This window comes from Antedon bifida, chromosome 7 (assembly GCF_963402885.1).
Source record: "Antedon bifida chromosome 7, ecAntBifi1.1, whole genome shotgun sequence".
In the NCBI taxonomy this organism is placed as follows: domain Eukaryota; kingdom Metazoa; phylum Echinodermata; class Crinoidea; order Comatulida; family Antedonidae; genus Antedon; species Antedon bifida.
Genome location: NC_136232.1, coordinates 26,369,128 through 26,394,108, shown reverse-complemented (window position 1 = coordinate 26,394,108; position 24,981 = coordinate 26,369,128). Strand labels below are relative to the sequence as shown.

At 31.5% G+C, this 24,981-nt stretch overlaps 2 protein-coding genes across 3 annotated transcripts in view; one reads left to right on the top strand and one right to left on the bottom strand.

The window, feature by feature from the left end:
• Nucleotides 1-2,479, bottom strand: part of LOC144847448 (coiled-coil domain-containing protein 174-like) — a 54,694-nt gene extending 52,215 nt beyond the window's left edge. For both annotated transcript variants that reach the window (XM_078703822.1, XM_078703820.1), the window contains exons 1-7: nt 2,331-2,479; nt 1,892-1,990; nt 1,570-1,670; nt 1,159-1,220; nt 822-957; nt 393-494; nt 139-281 (exon numbers count right to left, since the gene is read on the bottom strand). In XM_078703822.1, coding sequence (XP_078559948.1) covers nt 139-281; nt 393-494; nt 822-957; nt 1,159-1,220; nt 1,570-1,670; nt 1,892-1,990; nt 2,331-2,369 — 682 coding nt within the window. In that variant the 5' untranslated portion in view covers nt 2,370-2,479. The remainder of the gene's footprint in view (nt 1-138; nt 282-392; nt 495-821; nt 958-1,158; nt 1,221-1,569; nt 1,671-1,891; nt 1,991-2,330) is intronic.
• Nucleotides 2,480-2,561: 82 nt separating this feature from the next.
• Nucleotides 2,562-20,195, top strand: LOC144847420 (PC3-like endoprotease variant B). Its single transcript, XM_078703774.1, has 13 exons — nt 2,562-2,698; nt 3,056-3,226; nt 4,260-4,364; nt 4,522-4,653; nt 4,974-5,082; nt 5,493-5,530; nt 5,640-5,734; nt 5,857-5,945; nt 7,680-7,852; nt 8,304-8,537; nt 8,925-9,025; nt 10,632-10,853; nt 18,310-20,195. Exons 2-13 carry the CDS (start codon nt 3,059-3,061, stop codon nt 19,082-19,084), a joined length of 2,241 nt encoding a protein of 746 aa, XP_078559900.1. The 5' UTR covers nt 2,562-2,698; nt 3,056-3,058; the 3' UTR covers nt 19,085-20,195.
• Nucleotides 20,196-24,981: the final 4,786 nt, after the last annotated feature.

The window sequence follows — 24,981 nt, the reverse complement described above, 5'->3', positions numbered from 1 at the left end:
GATACATGATTTTAAAAAAATAACACTTCATCACTCATGTGGGTTTCAAACAAACATTTTTGAAGAAAAGAACATGACAAAATCAGCAAGAAAATATGAAATAAACCTATACAAAGGTTGTAATGATTGAATGCATACCATCATATCTGACATTTTGATAGTGAACTGGTCCAGAGGGCCTGTTTAGCGCCTCTTCCTCCTCTTTCTCCCATTTCTTACGTAGCATCTCTCGATACATATCAGATGACATCAAATCAGGGTTCTCATCATCCTCATTTGGCCTACAAAAGAAGATTATTGTTGTTTGTATTAAAAATTAAAAAAAACATTGTTGTTTGTATACTGCTTTTTGGAATGCCTACTACTACTTGCTATTTACTGTATTTACTTACTCTGTTTGAGGTCCTACAAGCTCTATGTCCATTGCCATCAGCTCAGGAAGGTCTTTTCTCATGCATCGTCTAGAACGACCTAAAGAATCAACATAGTCAACCCTAAAATAAAATAAATTTATTTATTCACCTAACATGTATATTATAATTTAATAATTTCCTTCACACATTGTGCATTTACATTAGTTTCACACAAACACCATATTAGTAGGCTTTTAAATTGTATTTTTTTTATATTATTTTTTATAAATTTCACACACACAACTAACAATATGGACTTGGCAGAATGGTAAACAAACCCATACTTTCTAAACTCAAAGTCTTTATTGATAAGCGCCTTTTTACTGTGACTGAGATAGGCTTTGAACCTAGAACACTGGGATTGGTAGGCAAGCATGTCAGACCACAAATGTAGACACTTGTCCTTACCATTCTTCCTCTGGTCCAGCTGGATCAGGAATATTATCATTACTTATAACATCTTCTGAATGATGTGACTGCTGCTTTATTTTACTGAGAGCTTTCTGTTCAAAATCAACCAGAAATCGACCACTCCCATCCTCATCTGAAAGATAAGCATTTATTGTAAGAACGAACTAACTAAAAAAACTTTGGAAAGTTTAAATATTAAATATATGTAAATAGTTTTTTAAAAATTATCAAATAATACTTAGTAGCCATTTTTTTATATTCACCTTTACTACCAATAGAAAATGTATTAATATGATTTATACTCCTGATGGTGGTCAAATGAACTAAAGAATACCTGGTATGTGGTTTCCTTTGGTCATCTCATCATACAATTTAGTTTTTGCTTCAAGTGAGACTCTGAAAAAATAGAAAATAAAACTGTACAAGGACTTGTATGGAACGGAAACAAACAGTTTAAATTACATCTACATATATTTTAAATATTTATTTTATTTTTGAGTATACACGTATAAATATATTCATTTTATATAATATTATTTTATTTAGTTTATTATAAATTTATTTAGATAAAGATCATGGGACTGCTGAATTTTGTAGTTATAGTAATCTTATTTACTTTAGCAGTTCCTGACCAATTCATCACTGTTTATTTAAAACATTATGGTTTGGTGGTCAAATAAATAATATAATGAAATTCAAATGAACAAGTAGTTTTATTCTATTCAAGTTATTCTTAATAATTTACCTAGATTTATCAAGATCTTTCCTTTCTTCTGACGCTTTTTCTTGATCTTTCGTTGCACGTTGTGCGACTCCTGCATTTTTCTTATTCCATACGCTAGGTTTCTTTAAATATTGGATATGAAAAAAAAATGTGTTTAAATAAATAAAAATTGTCAAAATTTAATAATTAATTATGTCTACTTCTAATAATCTAAATATCTTTTTCCTGTTTATCTTGTATGATGAGAAATGGACTTTGCTTTTCTGAACCTACAACTTTACGACTGTAGTCGATATAAATTATTTATTTCAATAATCTGACTGAAAATTACTTAAATACAAACCTTTGCAATAGGCGTTGCTTTTTTAACACCAGAATTCTCAAGACGTTCCTTTTGAAATTCCTGTTGTTTTTTAAATAACTCTGCTTTCAAACCTACAAGCTGCAAAGAAAACAAAATAAAAAAAAATCTATTTTAGCATCCATCCTGTGTAATAAAAAGAAGTAGGTTTATTAATAATTACACTGTAATATCCCTACATTTGTGGATGCTAATTTATTGTAATTTATAATAACAAAAACTAGGCCTACATGCTCATGCGCAATCTCAAAGGGTCGAATCGACCAGAAATTAGGGCATTATTGATTTTACGACAGGGAGTATTCCGATGATTCTACACTGCTGCTGCTGTGCTGGGCCTAGCCTATTTATTTTTGTGTAAAATATAAACAGTAGCAATTTTAATATTTCATTAATAATCTAAAATACAATAGATACTTACCGACGAGGCGTTGACATTTATATTTCGTTTAAAGCTCATAGTTTGAATGTTTTCTTTATAGAATTAGGCCTAATTAGGCTATCGTTTCAAGATTTTGTTTTGATTTTGTGTGTATGTTGTGTTTTGTGTGCTGCTGCATGTCGGTCGCGTTTTGTGGGAAAAAAAACGCGTTTAGTTTGGACAATTTGTCTGCTGCCCTCAATTTAAGTTGCTTATTAGCATAACAAAACAATACAACGTAAGTGTGGGTGTACATTCTCTTTTCTTTACCCCTAAATTTTGACAGAAACAACACCTTTATCTTTGGGATTTTCGAAGAAGTAAAGGGCTGCGGAATCGGGGTTAAACCCGAGAGAGTTTCTTATTTTGTAAGTAGACAATTAGTTCAAATTTATAATACAGAAATTGTTATAAGGTACGGCATGGGTACGGACGTTGAAGTGGAAATTTTGTTCTAGTGACTATAGGGTCTCTTCTTGTATAGCTGTTACTGCCCTATGCTTATTTTTGGTTTTGTGTACTGTACATTGCACCTGACGTAGGTGTTAATATACACAATTGCACCTACTTAAATTAGATTCAGATCACGGCATTGGTTCAAACCTGACCTCTGACTCTTACTAAAGATAATCTCACTTTTCATTCAGGAGGGGTGCCAAACAGTGCCCATCTATTAATATTATCCAGATTGGAATCTCAATTTTAGTTCTTTTACTTTTTCCAAGAAAATGAGAAACATCGGACTGATATCTCTAATTATATTCGTCACATTCGTGAGTAAATCAACTGCCGAGTCGGAGCGGGTGTACCTAAACGAGTGGGCGGTGGAGGTGAAGGGGGGTGAGGGCGTTGCTCGCAGGGTGGCTGAGGAACATAACCTTCTATACGTAAGGAAGGTAAGTCTATACCTTCTATATACTATACTAAAGTTAAATATCAAGTCAATTCAACAACTCAAAGTTACTCTTTTTTATTTTCCAGATTTAACTATATTAACTGCCCGGCTATAATTCCATTAGGAACCAAAATAAATACTTATTGATTTGGGTTTTTTTATAAAAAAAAAAGGAGTAATTCATAAAAGTTTAAGTGAATAGCAGAAACATTTTTTGGTTAATATTGTACTATCTTATGATTAATGTCCAGTCATAAGTTTTAGAATATTTTTGTTCAACAATATTTAATCATTTAATTCGTACCCAAAGATAATGTTTCCGGTTTTCAGAAACTCTGGTATCGGGGGAGTTGACTGTATAAGTGTTTAATTCAACAAATGTATAAATTTAATTTAGTGATGTTTTTTAAAATTTATCAACATTTTCCTTTCCATATGGTTGAAACTAGTGACCCGTTGAGACATTTAGACATTTCTTTCATACCTCTTTTAGCATCAATGAATTGATTGACTTGTTGTCATTGCTATTCACCCTTTGTATTTATTCACCCATGTCTATTTAAACTCTCCTTCTACATACAATACTCAATCTACCTGTGTAGGAATTGAAAAGCTTCAATTCCTTATAAACCTCTTATGCAGTGCTAGACCAGCTTAATAAATGACATCTCTCAATTTTTATCTAAGGTCATTGCTTCCAATTTAACAACCCTTATTGTTTATTTTGTCAATCTATATCCGGTACTAAATTCTTAATTGTAAATATAATGTGTTTGCTTATAAGATAATATTTTTCTGTTACAAACAGAAATCATCGAAATGTCTGCTTTGCAATAAAACTTTAAAATTTGGGTTCTTTTTCTGAAATACCAAATGTTGTATTATTAGACTACTTTAAACAAAATACATATTTCAAGCAAGAAAACAACCACCACCATATTTCAGTAGGCCTATACATAATACATAATATAACCATTTCACTAAATTCACTCGTTAGGTACTAGTTTCTTAGTTTATGTTTTGGTTTGTTTCAGATTGGTTCTTTGAGAGACAGATATCATTTTTCTCGCGGTGAGCAGATTGTTCGTTCAAAACGAGAAACTGGAGATGTAACGGAGAGACTAAAAGAAGATGAACGAGTAAGTGCGCCAGCGACACAATTGTTGTACTACATGTGTAGGTGTACTATATGATTAACTGAATTCACAAACAGCCACTAAAATGTCATTCCATGGAATACAGTAGAATCTCATGTTATGATATATAAAGATTTAAGCCCTTATTGTTGTCTTGTAGGTGTTATGGGTGAGCCAGCAACCAGAGACAGCATTAGGTAGACGCACACATAAAGCTGTTGCACCTGATGTCACGGGGGATGACTATGACATCAAGTTCAATGACCCTAGGTGGCCTAAACAGTGGTATCTGGTAAGTTATCATCTTTCTGTCATACTACGTTTAAAATTGATGAATGAAATTAGCGTAGATTTTAGCATGAACAATAACAACCGGTTCGCTCATTTGTATAAAAGAAGAGTTTGCAGCTATGACATCAAGGGACAATTGAGCTCAGTTGTCAAGTCCTATTCTTCAAGGTAAATTAAAGTCCTATTCTTCAAGAAAAACTTCCTTAGAACATTATTTAATTCAATTTATTCCAGATTTCACTCACCTACAGACAGACATGCTTGACTCATGGAACTCCAACAGCAAACTCAATCACTTAATAAATATTCTTTGTTTTGCAGCATAATGATGGTCAACAAGGGGCAGTCCCGGGGATGGACATGAACCTAGTTCCGGCTTGGAAACTTGGATACACTGGCAAGGGAGTTGTAGTGACTGTAGTGGACGATGGTACGTAACATTCATTTACAGCCTTGCTTCTATCTATACATCCCTTCAACGATCAATAATTAACTTTACCAAACCAGGCAACCTTGGGCTAGTGGCTACAATTTTTGGCTTTCTACCAAGTTTTTCTTTTTTTCAATTCAATTCAATTTATTCCGGATTTTACAATATAAACAATCACACATACATCACACATGCTAGACCCGGCGGACTCCTATACAGCAAACTCAATCGTTTCTGATGGGACGTCTCATCCAAATCTGGGCCTTTTGGAGAAACCTTTGGAATTAGGAGAGTTTGACACAATATCTGTCTTATTGTCTTATATATCGCCTAGTACAAATGTTTCTGAATCTATCTAGATATAATGTTTTAAAAAAACTTAAATCTTTATTTGTGAAATTTATTTTTAGGTATGGACCATACACATCCTGATCTTTCTCCTAATTATGTAAGTTTCAATATAAAAAATTAACAAAATCAAATATTAATTTTTTTCTAAACCTTCCGAACTTGCAGTTTGCTAAAACCTTAATATTTTCAATGTATTCACTTACCAGGACCCTGATGCCAGTTTTGATTTTAACAACAAAAGCAAAGAAGTCGATATTGACCCCCGACCTGATGATTCTCCAGCAGCTGGAATGGAAAATGCGTAAGTAATAATATTGAAAACATAGAAAAAGTTAAAATAACTAAATATTGTGATGACAACGTTTGAATTCTACAAAAATGATTGTGTAAAAGTTGAATGATATCTGACAATGTATTTTACAGGCATGGTACACGGTGTGCTGGTGAAATTGCCGCAGTGGCCAACAACTCAGTCTGTGGAGTAGGGGCTGCATACCAGGCTAGCATAGGAGGTAAACTTGAAATTTAATTTAATATTAAATATCTTGATCTGCCACCAATGGTAGCAAAGCACAAGCATGAGGGTGGTTCCAGGGTTTGAGCGAAACCCCCTTTTTGCCACAAGTGCCATTTTCAAAATCAAGACCAACAGCAGAAGTGATGGTAATAGGCCTAAGTAGTGTAACTTTACCAAAATTTTTGGAAAAACTGTATTTAAAAGTTCTGGCTACAGGCCTGCAGCACTTATTGTTTATGTATAGAAACCAATACTTTATGAACTTCTGTATTAAAAAAATTACCCCCTCTATGTTTTGCTATAATAGTACTAGTAGGAGCTCTTTGTACAATTTCAAGATGTCTCAATGAGCAATAGAAAACCAACAAAATGACGTCAGAGTGAAATTTTAAGAAAAAGTGATACTGTAATATATAATATAATATGTGTTCAAAAATCAATATCTGTCTTTTATTTATAGTTTTCTATGTATGATATTTATATTGTCACAAAATTGACTTTATACTAATTATTTCCCTCTCTTAAATCGCATTTTCACAGGATGTTTGAGGTAAGTAGCTATGAAATGAGGACTCGCATGCTTTTCCAATAATATATCAGTTATTTTGTATGAGATTTTAAATATTAGCCTTTTTAAAACCCAAAATGAATGTTTTATAATTTATTTTTACCTTTTATTGTTCATTTTAATTTTAGTTAGAAATATGTTTTTTTGAATGAATTAATAATAAAATGTTTGATTTTTTGTGATGATATGTTACTCATACCAAATTGATACAATCATGTTAGGCTAACACAATTACCGTATAATATTTTTATTTTGCATGTTACACTATTAAACAAGAATGACCCCAATACAACATTGTTTTTTTTAATTATCATTTTTGCATGATTTGCAACTAACTTGTTCCATTTTTAGAGTTTTCCGCTTTTGAATCACATTTTAATGCAATTTTCCTTTTTTAAATTCTTGTCATACCACACAAATATTGAACACGTTATTTTCTGATAATTCTTTTCAAAGACATGAAATTGTAAAAAAAAATGTCTTTTTCGATTTCCGAAATGTCAACGAGTTAATTAAGGAAACAACGATAATTTATCGTCAATAAATATTATAAATATTATAACATTTTAAAGATAATATGTTGTATATGTATGCATATCCATAGGCACTCACTGTTACAGAAATATTTCAACCACAATATTTAAAATACTATAATAAAAATGTTTAGGAACGTAACTGATCAAGTTTACATTTTTGTTTTACTTTTGTAGTTTCCTTGTTTTATTGGAAAATATTATCTGAAAACAAATTAAATATAGATAATAACGCCTTTTCGTTCGTATCATACGACTGCGTAGATGGCGTCTGTCGTTCTATGCATGGTCACATGTCAAATGCTGCTGCATGCCGTGCCGCATGATGAAAAAAATTAGAAAGTTAGCTTTAGAGCCATACACAATAATGAATGAACTCCTGAGGACAATTAAAGCAAGAAACTTTTCTTTTCAGAACTAATATACGTGGTGTACTGCAAACTTTATATCAACATTTTATTTCGCCATGCAAACAATATATTAATGAATGAATAAATAATTAATTAACTTTGTTAGATTGTTAGTTAGGATATTATTTTTAGGCAAGCCACCGTGATGTTTAAAAATTTTTTTAAATATTAAAATTTTTGTAATTGCATGTTCCTGGATGTCTTGCTAATTTTTTCAGGTTTGCGGATCCTTGATGGTGGTGTGACTGATGCCATGCAGGCATCTGCAATCTTGTTCAACAACAGTCACATTGACATCTACAGTTGCTGCTGGGGACCTCCTGATGATGGCAAAACATTCCAAAAACCTGGTGAACTCCTTACAGAAGCCTATGAAACAGGAACTAAAGAGGTACTGTTTTACTATCTATTACTAAACATGCAGAAGTAAATTTATTTATTTATTCAACTTTGTTTTACAAGGGTAGCTCTAACAGCTGTGTACAGCTGACTTGAAGAGGCCCCTCTTAAAAATAATACAAAAGTATACAGTAAGACATTCAAATTCACAATAGGATTGTGATTGTGGGGTGTAGCCCATGTTGAGGTGTGATTATATTCTTATGTTTAAGCCCACCATAGGATTATAAACCAACTCTCCATGAGATATCTAACCTCTATCAAACATTTTAAACATTTGTTGTTTTTTTGCATAGATTTTGGTACATCCTTTTAATAGTTTATTTTATATTTATCTTTTTTTATCGTACCAATATTTGCCAATCTTTAAGAAGAATTTCTATTGTTATTTTATTATGATAATGGACAAATAAAGTATTTCATATTACTTTTTTCCGTGACAGGGTCGCAATGGTAAAGGATCCATCTTTGTTTGGGCATCAGGCAATGGAGGAGCTGCAGATGATGACTGCAGTGCTGATGCATATGTTGGAAACATCCACACAATATCAATAGGTTCTGCTAACGACAAGGGGGAATCTGTCTACTTTATGGAGAAATGCCCTTCGACCCTGGCTGTGACCTTGTCTGGTGGACCACACAAACGAGGGTCATTGCAGAACAACGTTAATGAAGTGGTTAGTATTCAACCCTTGGACTGGTTTTTATTGGATCTTTACAAAATATTTGGGATCTGCTTTTTATTTAGAAACCTAATAGGGACCTATTTATAGAAAACTATTATTGGAAACTATTGTATTTAACATATATTTGGCAACTACAGTTTTATGAAACCTATTTTGGAACCTGCTCCAATTTAGGAACCTATTGGGGACCGATTTAACCTATTTGAGACCTGTTCCCTATTTATGGAAGAAAGTTCAAGAGTTTCTGGTAATCAAACATTTTGGTTTTGTGAGAGTTTATTGTAAAACTCAACACATGTCCTCACTTTCCTTGTTGAGCATCATTGAATTCATTTTAATTAATTTGCTTTCATGTAACAAAATGTCTTTTTCTTCCAGACTACAACTGACCTACATAATGGGTGTACCTCTCAGTTTATAGGAACATCAAGTGCTGCCCCGTTAGCATCTGGGATTCTGGCTTTGGTTCTACAAGCAAAGTATGTACTTTCACTTATAATTCTACTCTTAAGCTCTGTCCACACTAACTTTATGTGACAAAAACATGTGATGTGCCCATATATGGATATGATGATGTCATATTACTAACATATTTGGGCATATTTTTGATAGTGTAGACAGAGCTGAAATGGTTTTAATTCAACAACTAACTGTTAAAACAAATATACTGTATTATGATAAAGACACATTGTAGAACTACCACCAGTAGTCTACTGCTTACCATCTTCAATACATTCTTTGGTTTAGCTTGTTCATATATTGAATAATATAAAAAACAAAACAAAGACTTTATCATTAGGTTCTTAGATTTAGGAGATTCAATTACTATAATGGCCAACACTCAACTGGTATTGACTGGGTTCACCCAAGGTTTACAATAGACCAAACATTTAGGTAGTGACAAGCTATTTTCCTCCCATACTTCCATACTTCATTTTGTGTATGTATCTTTTCTTCAATTCCATGCATCTTGAAACTATAATATTTGATTGTGTAAAGTTCTTATAATTGTCATATTGAACATTATCTCTATAGCCACAGACCAATTATTGTTTCAATAATTGTTCAATGTACTAATTTAAATTGTACTTACAATTGACTATTATTAATTGTTACCCTATTCTGACCTATTACTTGATTAAACTCTAGAAAAAGTACAGATATTTGACATGTCCTATTAATGATACTAATGGACAAATAATGGTCAATACACAATCTCTTCTTTGTTAGAAAATCTTGTAAATGTTTGATATTTGTAAAACTGTACCACCTTTTAAACTAGACCAGCAAGATGGTGGGCCTACTAAATGTTTTCCCATCTTTTATGCAAAAACATACCCACTTGAAATTCTTGTGCAGAGCAATAGTATATTTACCTTTAGTTCTCTGTGTTATTCACCTATAAATGATTGATTTGTTATCATTATCATTGTATCATGTGATTGATTAATGATCAATTTTTAATTGATTGATTGATTGATTAAATGATGTAATATGCAAATTAAACTACATACACAGTAAGTATACACTATAGTACTCTCATTTTATCCTGGAATGCTGATAATATAGTCACTTATATTTTTAAATTCAGAGCATTGTTTACTGCGGGCAGAAAGTGATAGATATTGTAGTTAATCACTTTCAGATTGACTGATTATTAATTATTAATATTGATTGATTTGTTGCAAATCCTGTGAATGATCAAATAAATCATAGTTACAATTACTCATAATAAATAATGATTTTACATATTTTATGTTAACTTTAATGTTGATAACCAGTGTTTTTCTGATTATTTCTTCAATGTTTTCTCACATTTTGTTTATATTTTTAATTTTTTCTTAACAAGTTTCTTTGTATGTTGTACCTTTTAAAATTTATTTTTTTTCAATATCAAAACTCAAGCCTTACCTGATAAGTGTCCTTAACTGTCTTACTCTTCTTGTGATGTGCCCATATATGGACATGATGATGTCATATCACTACCGTATTTGGGCATATCACTACCATATTTGGGCATATCAATACCATATTTGGGCACATCACTACCATATTTGGGCATAGCTTTACTCTTCTTCTTTTCAGTCCTTCATTAACGTGGAGAGATGTTCAACACATCATCGTTCACGGTAGCCATATACCAAATCCGGTAGAGGGCGGTTGGCATATAAATGGTGCCGGCTATCATCTCAATCACCGTTTTGGTTTTGGTGTACTTGATGCTGGGAAGATGGTGAAGTTAGCAATGACATGGGAAAATGTACCAGAACAAGAAACCTGTGAAGTACCAGTCACACAGTATAATCTGTAAGTATTGCAATTAAACATAAACATTGTATACTGATATTAGACCCACTGACCCTATCCACCCCTGTGAAACACCAGTTTTAAAAGTATTGTTTGTAAGTGTTGCATTTTATTGAAATAAACACTGCTCTGTACCAAGCCCACTGGCCCCTTCCACCTTTTACCCCCCTTCCCTTTTTCGTCAAACACTCATGCATATAATGTAATTTGTATTGTTGTTGTGAGGTTGCACACCAACCACACATAAGTGAGATATTTCTCTTAAATACCATTTATTTCACTTAATTCAATAAATATTTAAATATTTCACTTAAGTGGTCCTTATATCTAGGTATTTCCCAACTAAACAAATAATCTACATTGTGTACAGTATATAAAAAGTGAATAGAAGTTTGTTTAGAATGTTAGTAACTTGAAAAACAATTACGTATAATGAAATCGTGTAAATTAATAACACTTAAGTGTTATTAATTCACTTATTATCACTTGAGACTCTCACATATAAATACAAATACTTTGTTACAAGTACTTAGTGTTATTACAAGCAAGACGAAATAAATCCTAAGTTATTAATACAAGGAGCCTTTGGTACATGGCCTTGTTGAACTCATCATTATAGTTATTACTACTAACATGTAATCTCTATAATGAAATATCATGATTAAAAAATAGCTATTAAACAAGCTATCAAGATTGATTGATATTTGAAATGGAATAAAAAATCTTTTCATTGGCAATTGTTTTCAAGTGTAAGTAAGCACAGTCTAATCAAAGTGATTCAATCAGTTTGAAAAAGAAGCAACACTAATTTAATCAATAATATATATTGTTAACGAAGGATTACCGCAACTTTTAAGTAAATGAAAATCTTGTCGTACTTACAGCAAATGCAAATTCGCGCCGTCGTCTGATTTAACCGTAAATTAACAGACAGGGTGGAATCACTACAGTATATTTATTCGTGTATTACACCAAATCTTTGCCGTTTAATTGAATTGAAACAGATCAGTGTTTTTTACAATTATGAATTCTATTATACAGTGGAAACAGTATTTATGTTTCATTTTGGAAACAGAGCCCTCTTACTGAAAAAAAAGTTTGGAGATAAAGTTTTATAATCTTAATAATGACAATGAAATATTTGAAAAAGGCTTGCTTTAAAAACATGAAGATAAACATAATTTTAATTTTTAAATTGTAATATTGAGAATTCGGTTGATATATGAACAACTATTTTAGTAACTAAAGCTCTGTCCACACTATCAAACGTTATGTGAAAAATTATCTGATGTGCCCATATATGGACACGATGACATCATATCACTACCATATTTGGCCACATCAAACTTTTTTTGTCAAACTAGTTTGATAGTGTGTACAGAGCTTAAAACGATTTTGCGTAACTACTGTTTAGGTAGTTTTCAACCTTTGACCCCATGAAGAAGGTAGAGAATCATGCTGCGTGAGGTTATACATTTTGTTTCTCAATCTTTGTAAGGTACATACACTACTGTATACACAACTAGAAATTTAAACCCAAGAACAAGCGAAGCTCTATCAAGTACATTTCATACACCACCTTGAGTATACTACAGCTTTAGTTACCAGTAACACTGTGGAACTTCATAATAGTTTTTTTACCCCAAGAAAAAATATAATTTTTATGAAACAAAACTGTTGAACGACATTCAAAATTCCAAGATCAACCAAGCGTATAATATATTCTATGATTTTTGTAATAATTGTATTTTCTACGTAAATTGGATATGATTAATGGATGACTTAAATTGGTATTTTTTAAATTACATCTTTTTTGTAATTTTTGTCAATTGCAATAATGAAATGGTACTCTAGATTTGAAATAACATCTAGTAGACAAGGCACATTTCAAGAATCATGGAAGAAGACATGCAAAGCTGTATACAGTCCAATGCTGTGGAAGACAGCCCTCATCTCAGCACCTATTATTGTAGTTTGCAATACAAATTTAGATATTCTACAACACTTTGAAATTGTACTATTATGTTACGTTTTCTTTGCAAGATTTAAAAATTAATGAAATTATTAATACAAGTTTTGTGAGAATATATTTGGAAAGTTGATAAATAATGAGTAATTTAAAATGACCACAAGGTTTTGATTTAGTTTTTACAAGATTTCCTACCTTCTGCTGAAGGTTTAATTTCTCCCTATTGTTTTGGAGTTTAAAAATACATCTTGGCTCAACTACTAGACTGCTAAACACGACGGCGCATTTTACACCTTTAGTTAACAAAATAAGCCCTCTGTGTTTGGAGGTATTTTTAAAACAAGTATAGGTCCACCTCTGATTTGGTAACACTTTTGAAAAGCCTCCTTCCCGATATTTTATTTTTTTCCTAGTTGGGACCTCTGAGATGTGACAGTTTGAAATTTGTAAGGTGGGTTTAGCTGCAAGCAACCTGGTTACAATTCTCCATTTCTTCATTTCTTAACTTTCTTTATATTAATGGTTTAAATCTTGATAAAATATATAACCTTGACAATTCACAGAAAAACTAAAATATTATTATATTCACAAACAGAACTTTAAAGGCAAAAAAAAATAAAGCACGTTTTCAAGATTTAAGTAATTTATATCAGATTAATTACAGTTTTACCTGTGATATCTAACAGGTGATTAGAGTGACTTAACGCGTGAATAACGCCCCAGGCTACATCTTTTATACAAGGTAGTTTTCTGGGATTATACCCCGACGACGACAATATGTGCGTAGCTCCTAATCAAGTAATCATCATTTTTTTGTCTCGTCATATCAGCAACTTATAATCAACGTCAAAGCAATTTTTAAAATGATCGTTTGTTAGCAATCATCGCGATACACCTGACTTGGGATTTAACCTAGATATCATATGCCTTGGTTATGAGGGTTAACAACATTTATGACTCATTATTATATAGTAAATTGCTGTCAAAGGAGTCACATGTAATGATACTTTTACAGGAGTAATCATCGTTGATGTTATTATAACACCTATATTAGTTTGAATGATACTAGAAGCTGGAGGGCCTTCTTGCAGTTTCTTTCTTTAATCCTTCTAAATTTGAAAACCTTCATTCGAGTTTTTTCAGATATATATTGAAAAATATAAATCATAAAATAAGTTTTGGGAAAAAACCTTCAAAGAGGATCATTACATTAGTTTAATGATTTTGACTTTTTTTTTTTTGCATATATCGTTGCGTCCAAGTGGGAACCAGGCTTAAATATTCCAAAATGCCCATTTTTTAGCTTTAGCTTGATTCCAAGAGAGGTCCTCATCTAGAACAAAAAAATAAAACTGTTCAACAAATGAATTAAATGCCCGGTTTTCTGTAAACATTTAAATGCTTTTTAAGATGAGAGGTTTTTAAGTATCAAACTCAACAAGTAAATCTCTAGATAAAACTTACTCACTGTACTATCTTGGGTAATATTTAGAACAATTTAAGTATCAAACTCAACAAGTAAATCTTTAGATAAGACTTACTCACTGTACTATCTTGGGTAATATTTAGAACAATTTAAGTATCAAACTCAACAAGTAAATCTCTAGATAAGACTTACTCACTGTACTATCTTGGGTAATATTTAGAACAATTTAAGTATCAAACTCAACAAGTAAATCTTTAGATAAGACTTACTCACTGTACTATCTTGGGTAATATTTAGACTACAATTTAAGTATCAAACTCAACAAGTAAATCTCTAGATAAAACTTACTCACTGTACTATCTTGGGTAATATTTAGAACAATTTAAGTATCAAACTCAACAAGTAAATCTTTAGATAAGACTTACTCACTGTACTATCTTGGGTAATATTTAGAACAATTTAAGTATCAAACTCAACAAGTAAATCTTTAGATAAGACTTACTCACTGTACTATCTTGGGTAATATTTAGAACAATTTAAGTATCAAACTCAACAAGTAAATCTTTAGATAAGACTTACTCACTGTACTATCTTGGGTAATATTTAGAACAATTTAAGTATCAAACTCAACAAGTAAATCTTTAGATAAGACTTACTCACTGTACTATCTTACTTAGGTAATATTTAGAACAATTTAAGTATCAAACTCAACAAGTAAATCTTTAGATAAGACTTACTCACTGTACTATCTTGGGTAATATTTAGAACAATTTAAGTATCAAACTCAACAAGTAAATCTTTAGATAAGACTTACTCACTGTACTATCTTGGGTAATATTTAGAACAATTTAAGTATCAAACTCAACAAGTAAATCTTTAGATAAGACTTACTCACTGTACTATCTTGGGTAATATTTAGAACAATTTAAGTATCAAACTCAACAAGTAAATCTCTAGATAAAACTTACTCACTGTACTATCTTGGGTAATATTTAGAACAATTTAAGTATCAAACTCAACAAGTAAATCTTTAGATAAGACTTACTCACTGTACTATCTTGGGTAATATTTAGAACAATTTAAGTATCAAACTCAACAAGTAAATCTTTAGATAAGACTTACTCACTGTACTATCTTGGGTAATATTTAGAACAATTTAAGTATCAAACTCAACAAGTAAATCTTTAGATAAGACTTACTCACTGTACTATCTTGGGTAATATTTAGAACAATTTAAGTATCAAACTCAACAAGTAAATCTCTAGATAAGACTTACTCACTGTACTATCTTACTTAGGTAATATTTAGAACAATTTAAGTTACCTTATGATTGACACTCAGCATTGATTAGATTTACAATTTTATTTTGTAATCAAGTTTTTTTTACGGCAGATAGTCTGAACATTGGAGATATTGCACTTTGAAAACGAACGCTAATGCATCTGTTAATAAGACGTTTAATATATTCAGTTTTATCGTGATAATACAGTTTATATATTTGATTAGACGTGAGAGCGTTATCTATTGAATGAATAGGTCTCTTAATCCTAGTTCTTTACAAGGTTTTTCAATAGATTACACCACTCCACGAAATAGCTTTTAAGTAAATCAAATTTGTTTTTTGATTTTGGCTTAGTGAATTATAATTCCCGTTATCTCCGGTGATATCCCTACTTCATAAATTAAAACAATATCGTCTAAATAGATTATAGTCTTCCAGCGGAGATCTTTATATTCACCATCGTCATTATTGTTTAGCGCTGATTTTTACCGCACGTTTGTAAGCACCATATATAATACCCCTTAAATATGAACGTGATTTTTTTTATGCTGAGATGAGCGAGTGCTTTCCAGTGCTTGCATTATCAATGATCTTTCTACACTATCAAACTTTATGTGACAATAAAATGTGATGTGTCCATATATATAGACATGATGATGTCATATCGCTACCATCTTTGGGCATATCACTACCATATTTGTCAAACTAGTTTGATAGTGCAGAGATAGCTTTAAATATTTTGCTTTACAAAAATTCTAAAATAGTAATTAGTGGCTACAATATTGTATATAAAAAGTAGGTAAATTAATATAGTAGATAAATATTTTTAAATAATTGTATGTAAATTATATGTAAATTTTGTCTAAAACAAAGAAAAACAAACATTTTTCAAGGACATATTTTATCAATTTTTTTTAATGTACTGTATTCTATTAGTAATATATTTTTAAACAAACAGGTTTTTTTTATAAATATCATGGCGTAGTAATCACATCAATGGATATGATTACGTGATGCAATTTCTTGGTAAATGAATGCAAAATAAATCAATTAAATACAATTCATTAACCTAAGTGTACAATCTGCATTACAAGTGGTTTATAACGTAAACACACAATATATAAATTGATTTCAACAATTGCCTGTGGTGGTTCGCCTTTGTATAGTTACATTGCTTTTTGTGTGATGATCAGTAGCCATGTACAGAAGCAATCAAAATTCATGTTAAGAGCACACTTTATAAAATCACTATTAAACATTTTAATAATGTTAAAATGAAATCAAAAAGTGATTATGAATATATAATGATATCATTTTTGTGAGATTAAGATCAAGTGAAGTGCGTTGTCCTGTCTTGCTTTATTTACTTGTCCAAGTTTTTTTCTTAATTTAGGCCACGTCAATCATGTCGTCATTACTTATTGTATCATTAATCTTAATTGTCATTGAGTACACGCTTAAAATTGGAATTATTTTTAACCTTAAAAGCCTGTAGGATTAAATGTTACATCTTTCTGCAAATCATTTTAATAATTTAAAATATCAATTTATTGTGATTTCATTTCTTTTTATTTTTGCAACATATTAATGTGGTTATAATAAGATAATATAGAACAAACTCTGAAGAAAGTCAAACCATTGTCATTCTAAAGAATCAAAATGGCTTGACTCACTTTCTTTACAGATGTATTGTTTCCCAAAAACATGAAAAATTATGGTTAATAAAGAAAGACTTTCAATAGGTCATTTTAGAGTTTTAATAAAGTTATTCTCTTTCGTAGACCAAAAAAAAAAGACCAAATAAACGGTTAAATTCAACCAAAAACCTATTGACTTTTAATCAATTTAACTATTTTGGCTTTTGATTACAGTTTTTTTTTAAATACATTTTTATTCGATCCAATTTTTTGGTCAAACCGAAGAACAATAAAATGGCATATTCAACAAAAAAAATGTAAAAAGATATTTTTTTCAGGGACACTGTTTTAACTTTTATATATGTTTCATAAAATATATTAACATATATTAAACTTGTTAGTAAACTTTGGTTAATGTAGTTTATAGTTTGTTTCGTAATTTGAAACTGAAAGAAAGCATTCTAATAACATAGTTAATACAATTTTATATATTTAATCTGATATAGTGTATTACATATAAATATATCTCAAAACACTATACAGACACAATAACTTATTTAATTATTTTCATTCTTTTGTATTACCATGTACATTATAATGTCTTTTAGAAACTTAGCCTTAAAGCCCTTTTTTTTCAAGGTTTTTTCTTGATATTTTATTTATTTTTTACTTTTTATGTAGAACAATAACAAATGAATTAATGAAATATACTTTTAAATTGTGTGAAAAAACAAACTTTTCTCATTTTCACAGATTTCCTAATCTTCAGCATTAATAATACATTAATTCCCAGTAATTATATTACTAGGAGGTTTGGCATTTCTCATTGCCTGCCAAAAAATATGAACATATTTCAATGAAGATAGTGATAATTGTATTGATGATGATAGAGATTAGTTACTGAATTACTTGTTTTGTGTGAAAACAAGATTACTTATTTGTATTGTGTGAACACAAGCTTAATTATTTGTATTGTGTGAATACAAGCTTAATTATTTGTATTGTGTGAATACAAGCTTAATTATTTGTATTGTGTGAATACAAGCTTAATTATTTGTATTGTGTGAATACAAGCTTAATTATTTGTATTGTGTGAATACAAGCTTAACTTTAACTAATTGTATTATGTGTTGTCATTTCAGGGAAGTGCAACAAGGACAAAAAAAGACGATTTTCATCGACGTAAACGACTGTGATCAGATTGTTCAGCTCGAGCACACCCAAGCGTTCATAACGTTTGAGTCTCCCCGTCGCGGCGACATCAGCATAATGTTGTACTCCCCCGCAGGTACTCCTTCCGAGCTCCTCTCAACTCGCAAGTACGATGGTGACATCAACGGTATCAAAGATTGGCCGTTTATGAGCGTGCACAACTGGGGTGAAAATCCAAAAGGTATGTGGACGCTAGAATTCACGTATAACGAGACACCTGAAGATGTTGTTGATGAAGTGAACATTCAACCGCGGAAGAAACGCCACAAAGCTGTGTTGGTGTCTGTCGGCTTGAAGTTTTATGGCATCAAGGAATATGAGGTCAACGACGATACGCTTAAAGAAGGGTCAGAAAAGAATCCGGCGATAAACCCCGAACACGCAGGAAAAAGCAATCAGAACACAGTTGTTGATATTTACAACGCAGAACAACTGAAAGACGAGGAGATAGTTGTGGACATCGATGACGTGGCAAAAGGAGCGAAGATGCCACCGAATATTAAACACAACAAAGATGGCGATCAGATCGACACGGGCAAGTTTGATGGTGTACTACTAGGTGCGAAACGAAACATGATATTGGACGAGAAGTTTCTAGACAGTCTAAGTACGAAAGAAGTTAGACTGTTATTACGTGAAGTTGTCTTAGAAGAGAGGCAGACGATGTTAAAGAGAATGCTTGAAGATTTTAATGATAAAAAATAATAGGTGCCGGGTTCAAATATATTTTATTTTTAAATCTGATAAAATTATGAAAATAAATTAAAATGTCCAGTGGACAATAAAACTTAGAATTTCATATTTTACTATTATGTGTAATTCATTCAATCCTTTATTTCGGAATCCATAGAAAGTAAAATTACATATATTAATTTATTTTTTTTAAATATTAATCCACAAACACACAGATATTCTAAACCACCTGGTGACATGCTGAATAGTTTTTTAAGGAAAATAATAAACTTAAAGATTAATTTTTTTATTTTGTATGATTACATATTTGCTTGGCCTTGCATAAATAAAGTTTTCTATTTGTTTATATAAACCCCAAAATGTTTTTATGTAACTGAAATATTTGATTGTTTATTGAATTTTGTCCTGAACATTAGGATTAACACTCATTAGTGTGCTAATTCTTGTTTATTTTTTTAGCACATATCATTATCATATTTGATATATATTTTTTTGTAATCATGATATTAAATCATTATTTTTTCCTGTTTAAATTAAGTTCAGAAAACCTGATCAGCATTTTATTAATTTATATTTTCATTAAAAATATGTTCAAATTATTAAAATTTAGCTTACAATATAGTATTGAAGTACTGTTCCACATAAACAAATAATATTATTTTATAATAAATTCAGCTTATAGAGTTCATTATTAGTCTTTATGCGCTTTTATTTAATAATAATTACATTTTTTATTTTACCTGTGTGTTTATTCAAATACAATAAGAAATATTTAATATATTTTTATATATAATCAATTTTTAATGAAGTATGTTGGGTGAAAGATACAAATGTTCTAGTATTTCTTGACTACATAGATCAACTTAACGTTAATCGTATTTCCTATTAAGATACATTGACTTGTATGGGATCCTTATTTTGACTATTATGAAATAGACATAGTCTGGTGTAAATGTGTATTTGTTTTCTTTACAAGTTTTGTATGAGTTATCATCGAACAATCATAATGAAGATGGGGCATTTTCATGGAAAGACTCCTAAAGCTTGGTTCCCACTAAGACACAACGCAAGGACGTAAGCGCAACGTAAGTGATTTTACCAATCACAAGTGATGGATTATCTGAACTGTCGCTTGTCATTGGTCAATTCGGTTGCGTTGCTTTACACTTGAAAATAAATCGATGTATACAGCTCATGAACAATAATACCTGGCTGTATGTCTGATGCATTTTAAAACATGAACAGCCCCCTCACGCGACAGAATATGAACAGACGGATGGAACGACATTCTCAATATCCTCATCCGTTTCATATCTTGTAAATAATAAATAAATAATTGATAACATAAATCTTACATTATCCTTAATCGTTAGCTAAATAATTAACACAATTCAAATTGTCCTTATATAACACTGTTAGATTCCGTGGTATAATATATTCCATATTACCGTAATTATGCATATATAAATCGCAACGAATTAATAAATAAAACATATATTATTCAACGTGTAAAACACTTAATAGAAAGCTATTTGTAAACATTTCTTCATTAGCATATCATTAATTTTCATTAAAAATGTCCGTAATGTTATAGATGAGCAAAGCAACATGTGCTGTTACTATACCTATGTATGTGATTGTCAAATACTCCATGGAAAAAAACGGTTTAAATGCGTTACGGCCAACTTACACACACGAGCGGCAGTAATAAAAATATAGAATCTATGTTATTCCTTATGACCATTTACACACAACGCGGAGCGGACGGGCGGGTTCCGCTTAGATACAGATTCTACGTGGGGCAATCTACGCGGTTTTCCGCCTTATACGCGTGTGATATACTACTTGGCTATTTTACAATGTAATTTTACGGGTTTGTTTAAAATTTCGTTCATACCAACATCGCACCTCTAAAAAGCAACATTATTTGTTTGTCTGAACACCAACCTGAAATTCGATTACGGTGAAGGTACGTGTATTTTCAACTAAAACTAATATACTAATAGTTAATACCGAAGCATTTCAAATATTGCAATATTTCTTTAAACCCATGACAATTCATTTCTCATTGCTACAAAAGGGCTATACTATCATTTTTACATCTTTTACTCAAATGCATTCCTTTCACCCCTCTCATGAGGCATCCCGTACCCCACTATCACCTCACCCTCCCCCTAAATTACCAGAGGCCTTCCTCTACTTCACAATCGAAAGTCCAGGCTGCCTAAAGTACATCATAGATAGCTTTTTGTAATTATTATTCCCAAGGTCGGGTGCCTGATTTAGTAACAGAATGCATTATTGCATTCATTATGCATTAAATAATAAATTGAAAGTAACCAGTGAGATAATACAATCATGTCTCTGCTGCTGCTGCTGCCGCGCGTACACAGATGTTGACTATACGCGCTGACGAAACAGATGGCTTATGGGTATTGTGCATTCCCTCAGATACCCTTTCAATTACGCCCATTCCCCCGTGGTCGGAATTCCATCTCAATTTTATTTTAATAATTTTAATCATTCCTGGGCAAATTGAGTTGATGTGCAATTTGTATTTAGGGGGGACATTATTGCATTTTTACGTTGGTAACAATTTAATATGTAGCTTTATAATTTTGTGTAAAATAATGTTTGCGTTATTCCTTTCGTTGTTATAATTTCTAGAACTTCTGTGAAACGTTTTCAATGACATCATTATAAGCAAAACAGCTTAAAATACACCATGCAAGGCCTACCTAAAATAATCAATATACCTCATAAACAGTTTATTGAGTCGAAATTGTCTTTATTCATAAGACCATGGAGGTACAAAGATGATACCTACTGAATCTTTGATTGGCAGCTTGTCTGATTCAATAACAAAGATTATAATAATATTTATTACAATATTTTTCATAGTATAAAGAAACAACACCATGCCACAGGAAACAAAAGACAAACATACATTTTTTTAAAAGTACCAAAAAATTAACTATATACAACACAGATGAAAATGCAGAAATTATTTTGTTTGTTTGTTTTTATATTTCATCAAGAGGAAAATTGTCGAATGATCAAAATCAAAACGGTACTGGGTTTGGTCTACTAGCGTTCCTGCTCCCAAAAGTCATCCATTCATAGAAGCACTGATGATGATGTTTCAAAACAATAGGCCCTACAATTTTCGAAATATGCAGGAAGTGAAAGAAAAATATTAGGAGGATGGAGAGGGGGTGAAGAGAGGTGTAGAGGGGTGTTTATTTAGAGGGTTCTTTGTGATGTCTTTGTAGCAGCGACTTGGTGACTTCAGTACAAAGTACACTCGTAAGTTACAAGACTTTGACTCGAATCCATTGACAGTTTTTAACCGTTTGTTCGGCAAGGTTCAACAATACTAGAATAACACGTATTTATGTATAATCTACTTGTGTTTAATGGCTAATAAACGGAATACTTTACTGATGAAGATGAGAAATTAATGTTGACGTCGGTAGCAATGACAAAAGCCAGGCTTGCTCATCACTGATTACATATAATCATGTTATAGGCCTTTTGTGAAAATACATAATGTGAACTTATTGTTAGCTGTGTAAACAAAATATTAAGACTGACTCAACGAATAAAGAAGTGTAGTTTTCAAACCTTGTTGTTTTGAATTTGTTTTGTTTTTATAAACTTCTTAAAACTTATTTTTATTGTTTCATGTTTATGTCTTGTCATGTTGTATTTTTGTGAGGGTCCCTAATGATCAGCTTCGGCTAGATGGACCACTCTCGTAAAATATTGTTGAAATAAATAAATAAATAAAGAAAGAAATAAATAAAAATTCACTATTAAAAATAATAATTTTAAACGTCAATAAACCCTTATTTAGCAATATACCATTATACTTTAAGGTTGTTATAGAGAATATAAAGGAATCCTGTTTAGACGACAATTTGTAACGCGGAAACTTTACTTTTGATGAGACATTATTTTGATACGATCTACCGTCTGCATACAAACCTATTCGCCTGCTGAACTCTCATTTTCCGCGCCATTATTATTGCCTCAAAATAGAAACACTCACGTACTCGTTATTTCCACCAACTGACGTCATCATCAGGCTCTCAATAAGCGCGCACTATCAAGACTATCAGATGGTCAGTTATATGATAAAGTGAATAAACCCATTGCTTACTTAGTCAAAGCATTAAAACTTCATTTGTTTGCCATTATAATGATGCATTTTGACAATAAAACGAGTTCGTAGCAATGGCTATAGAGATGTTCCCTTCGGCATCTCGCTATACATAGTACTCATCATGCACATTCTAGACTTCATACAATTAAATCTCATATTTTCTTGGTCAACGATTCACCTCATCGTCTCGACTTCCGTCTACTACGTCATCATGGTTGAAAATACTTTGTAAAAGGCGAGAAACGAGACTAAAATCACCTTAAACTTATTTTAAATCTAATTCGTTTGCGTGAGTACCATAAATTCGTTGTTGGTAATTTTAGATTTGCACTTTCGTTCGATGGTGTTATTGTAACTTTTCTCCAAAGTGGGAAGGAGTCATAGAAAGAAACATGTTGACAATTAGGCCAATTCTATTTAAACACGCAAGAAATGTTGAGAATTGAGTGACGTTTCGATCATTTCAAGAACCTACTTAATTAGACTAAATAACTCATTCCCAATGTTTTTGTTATTTGCATTTTTTGTTAGCCCTTTCGTTTTTTTACAGACCACAAGTCAACAATACATCAACATACATGTTGTTCAACACACTATAGCTTTATTTGTATGTATTATAAGGACGTTGTTAGCTGATTGTATAACTCGGAAACAACAGCTCGACTCCAAACTTACAAACAATTGACTCTCATCTAAGCCTCTTAATTAAACCTGATTTTGTTTTTCTGAAACATGTGCGCGAACAATTGCCTTAAATGACATTATCATTGTCAGTCAGTGAGTTTGTTACTTTAGGTTTCGTTGTATAGTAAATTAACTTGTTACTTTCTCTCTTGTATCAGAGCTATCACTTATTGAGAAACGAAAAAACACAAAAATAATCTACAAAGAACCCATATTAAAGATCCAAACAAGTATCTCTTCAATATGGGTGTCTTTAAGTTGTAGTTTTAAAACATAATTATATTTCTCTCATCATTTGATATCCTTGATTACTGTAGCTTATGTTGTCATATGTTTCCAGTAAAAACAAGTTTTGTAAATTTTGCCTGGAATATTTATGTATTTTATTTTATTTGTTTACGTTTAATAGACACACATACTAGAAACTTATGTATATAATATTTATGATTGTTAAAATCATATTTTTATTTTAGTTTTTTATGTGCCACAGGGAATAAGAACAACCATGAGGTAATGTTAGCCCTCCATGGTTAAATAAAGTTGGATTGTAATTGACGCTGTTAGTCATCGATATCATCACGGACCTATAGCTGTCTACCTCTGACTAACCTCCCTTTCTAGAGAAACACGTTCACTCTTTGCCTGCTGAGTCGAACTAGGTTCTAGGCCTAAAAAATCACATCGGCCTCATTTACTAAGTTTAGTAATCCATCATCATTGTTTTTATTTCGTCTCTCTATCAATCAATTATATATGGAATTAGTTAGCAAGTCATCCAATCAATCTGCTGTTCTTACTCTTTTAAAGCCCCAAACGCTCTATGTAGATCAACTGAGAACTCGTAGTCTAAAATACAAGCGAACGTCGAAAAATGCATGGGATGGGTTCCTTTGCTTGGTTCTCTCACAGGACACGCAACGCAAGTAATTTGACCAATCACAGGCGACGAATCAATCCATTGTTTGTGATTGGTCAAAGCACTTGCGTTGCGCTTACGGCCTTGTGTTGCTTCCAAGTGAGAACCAATCTTTAAAGCTCTGTCTACACTATCAAACTATAT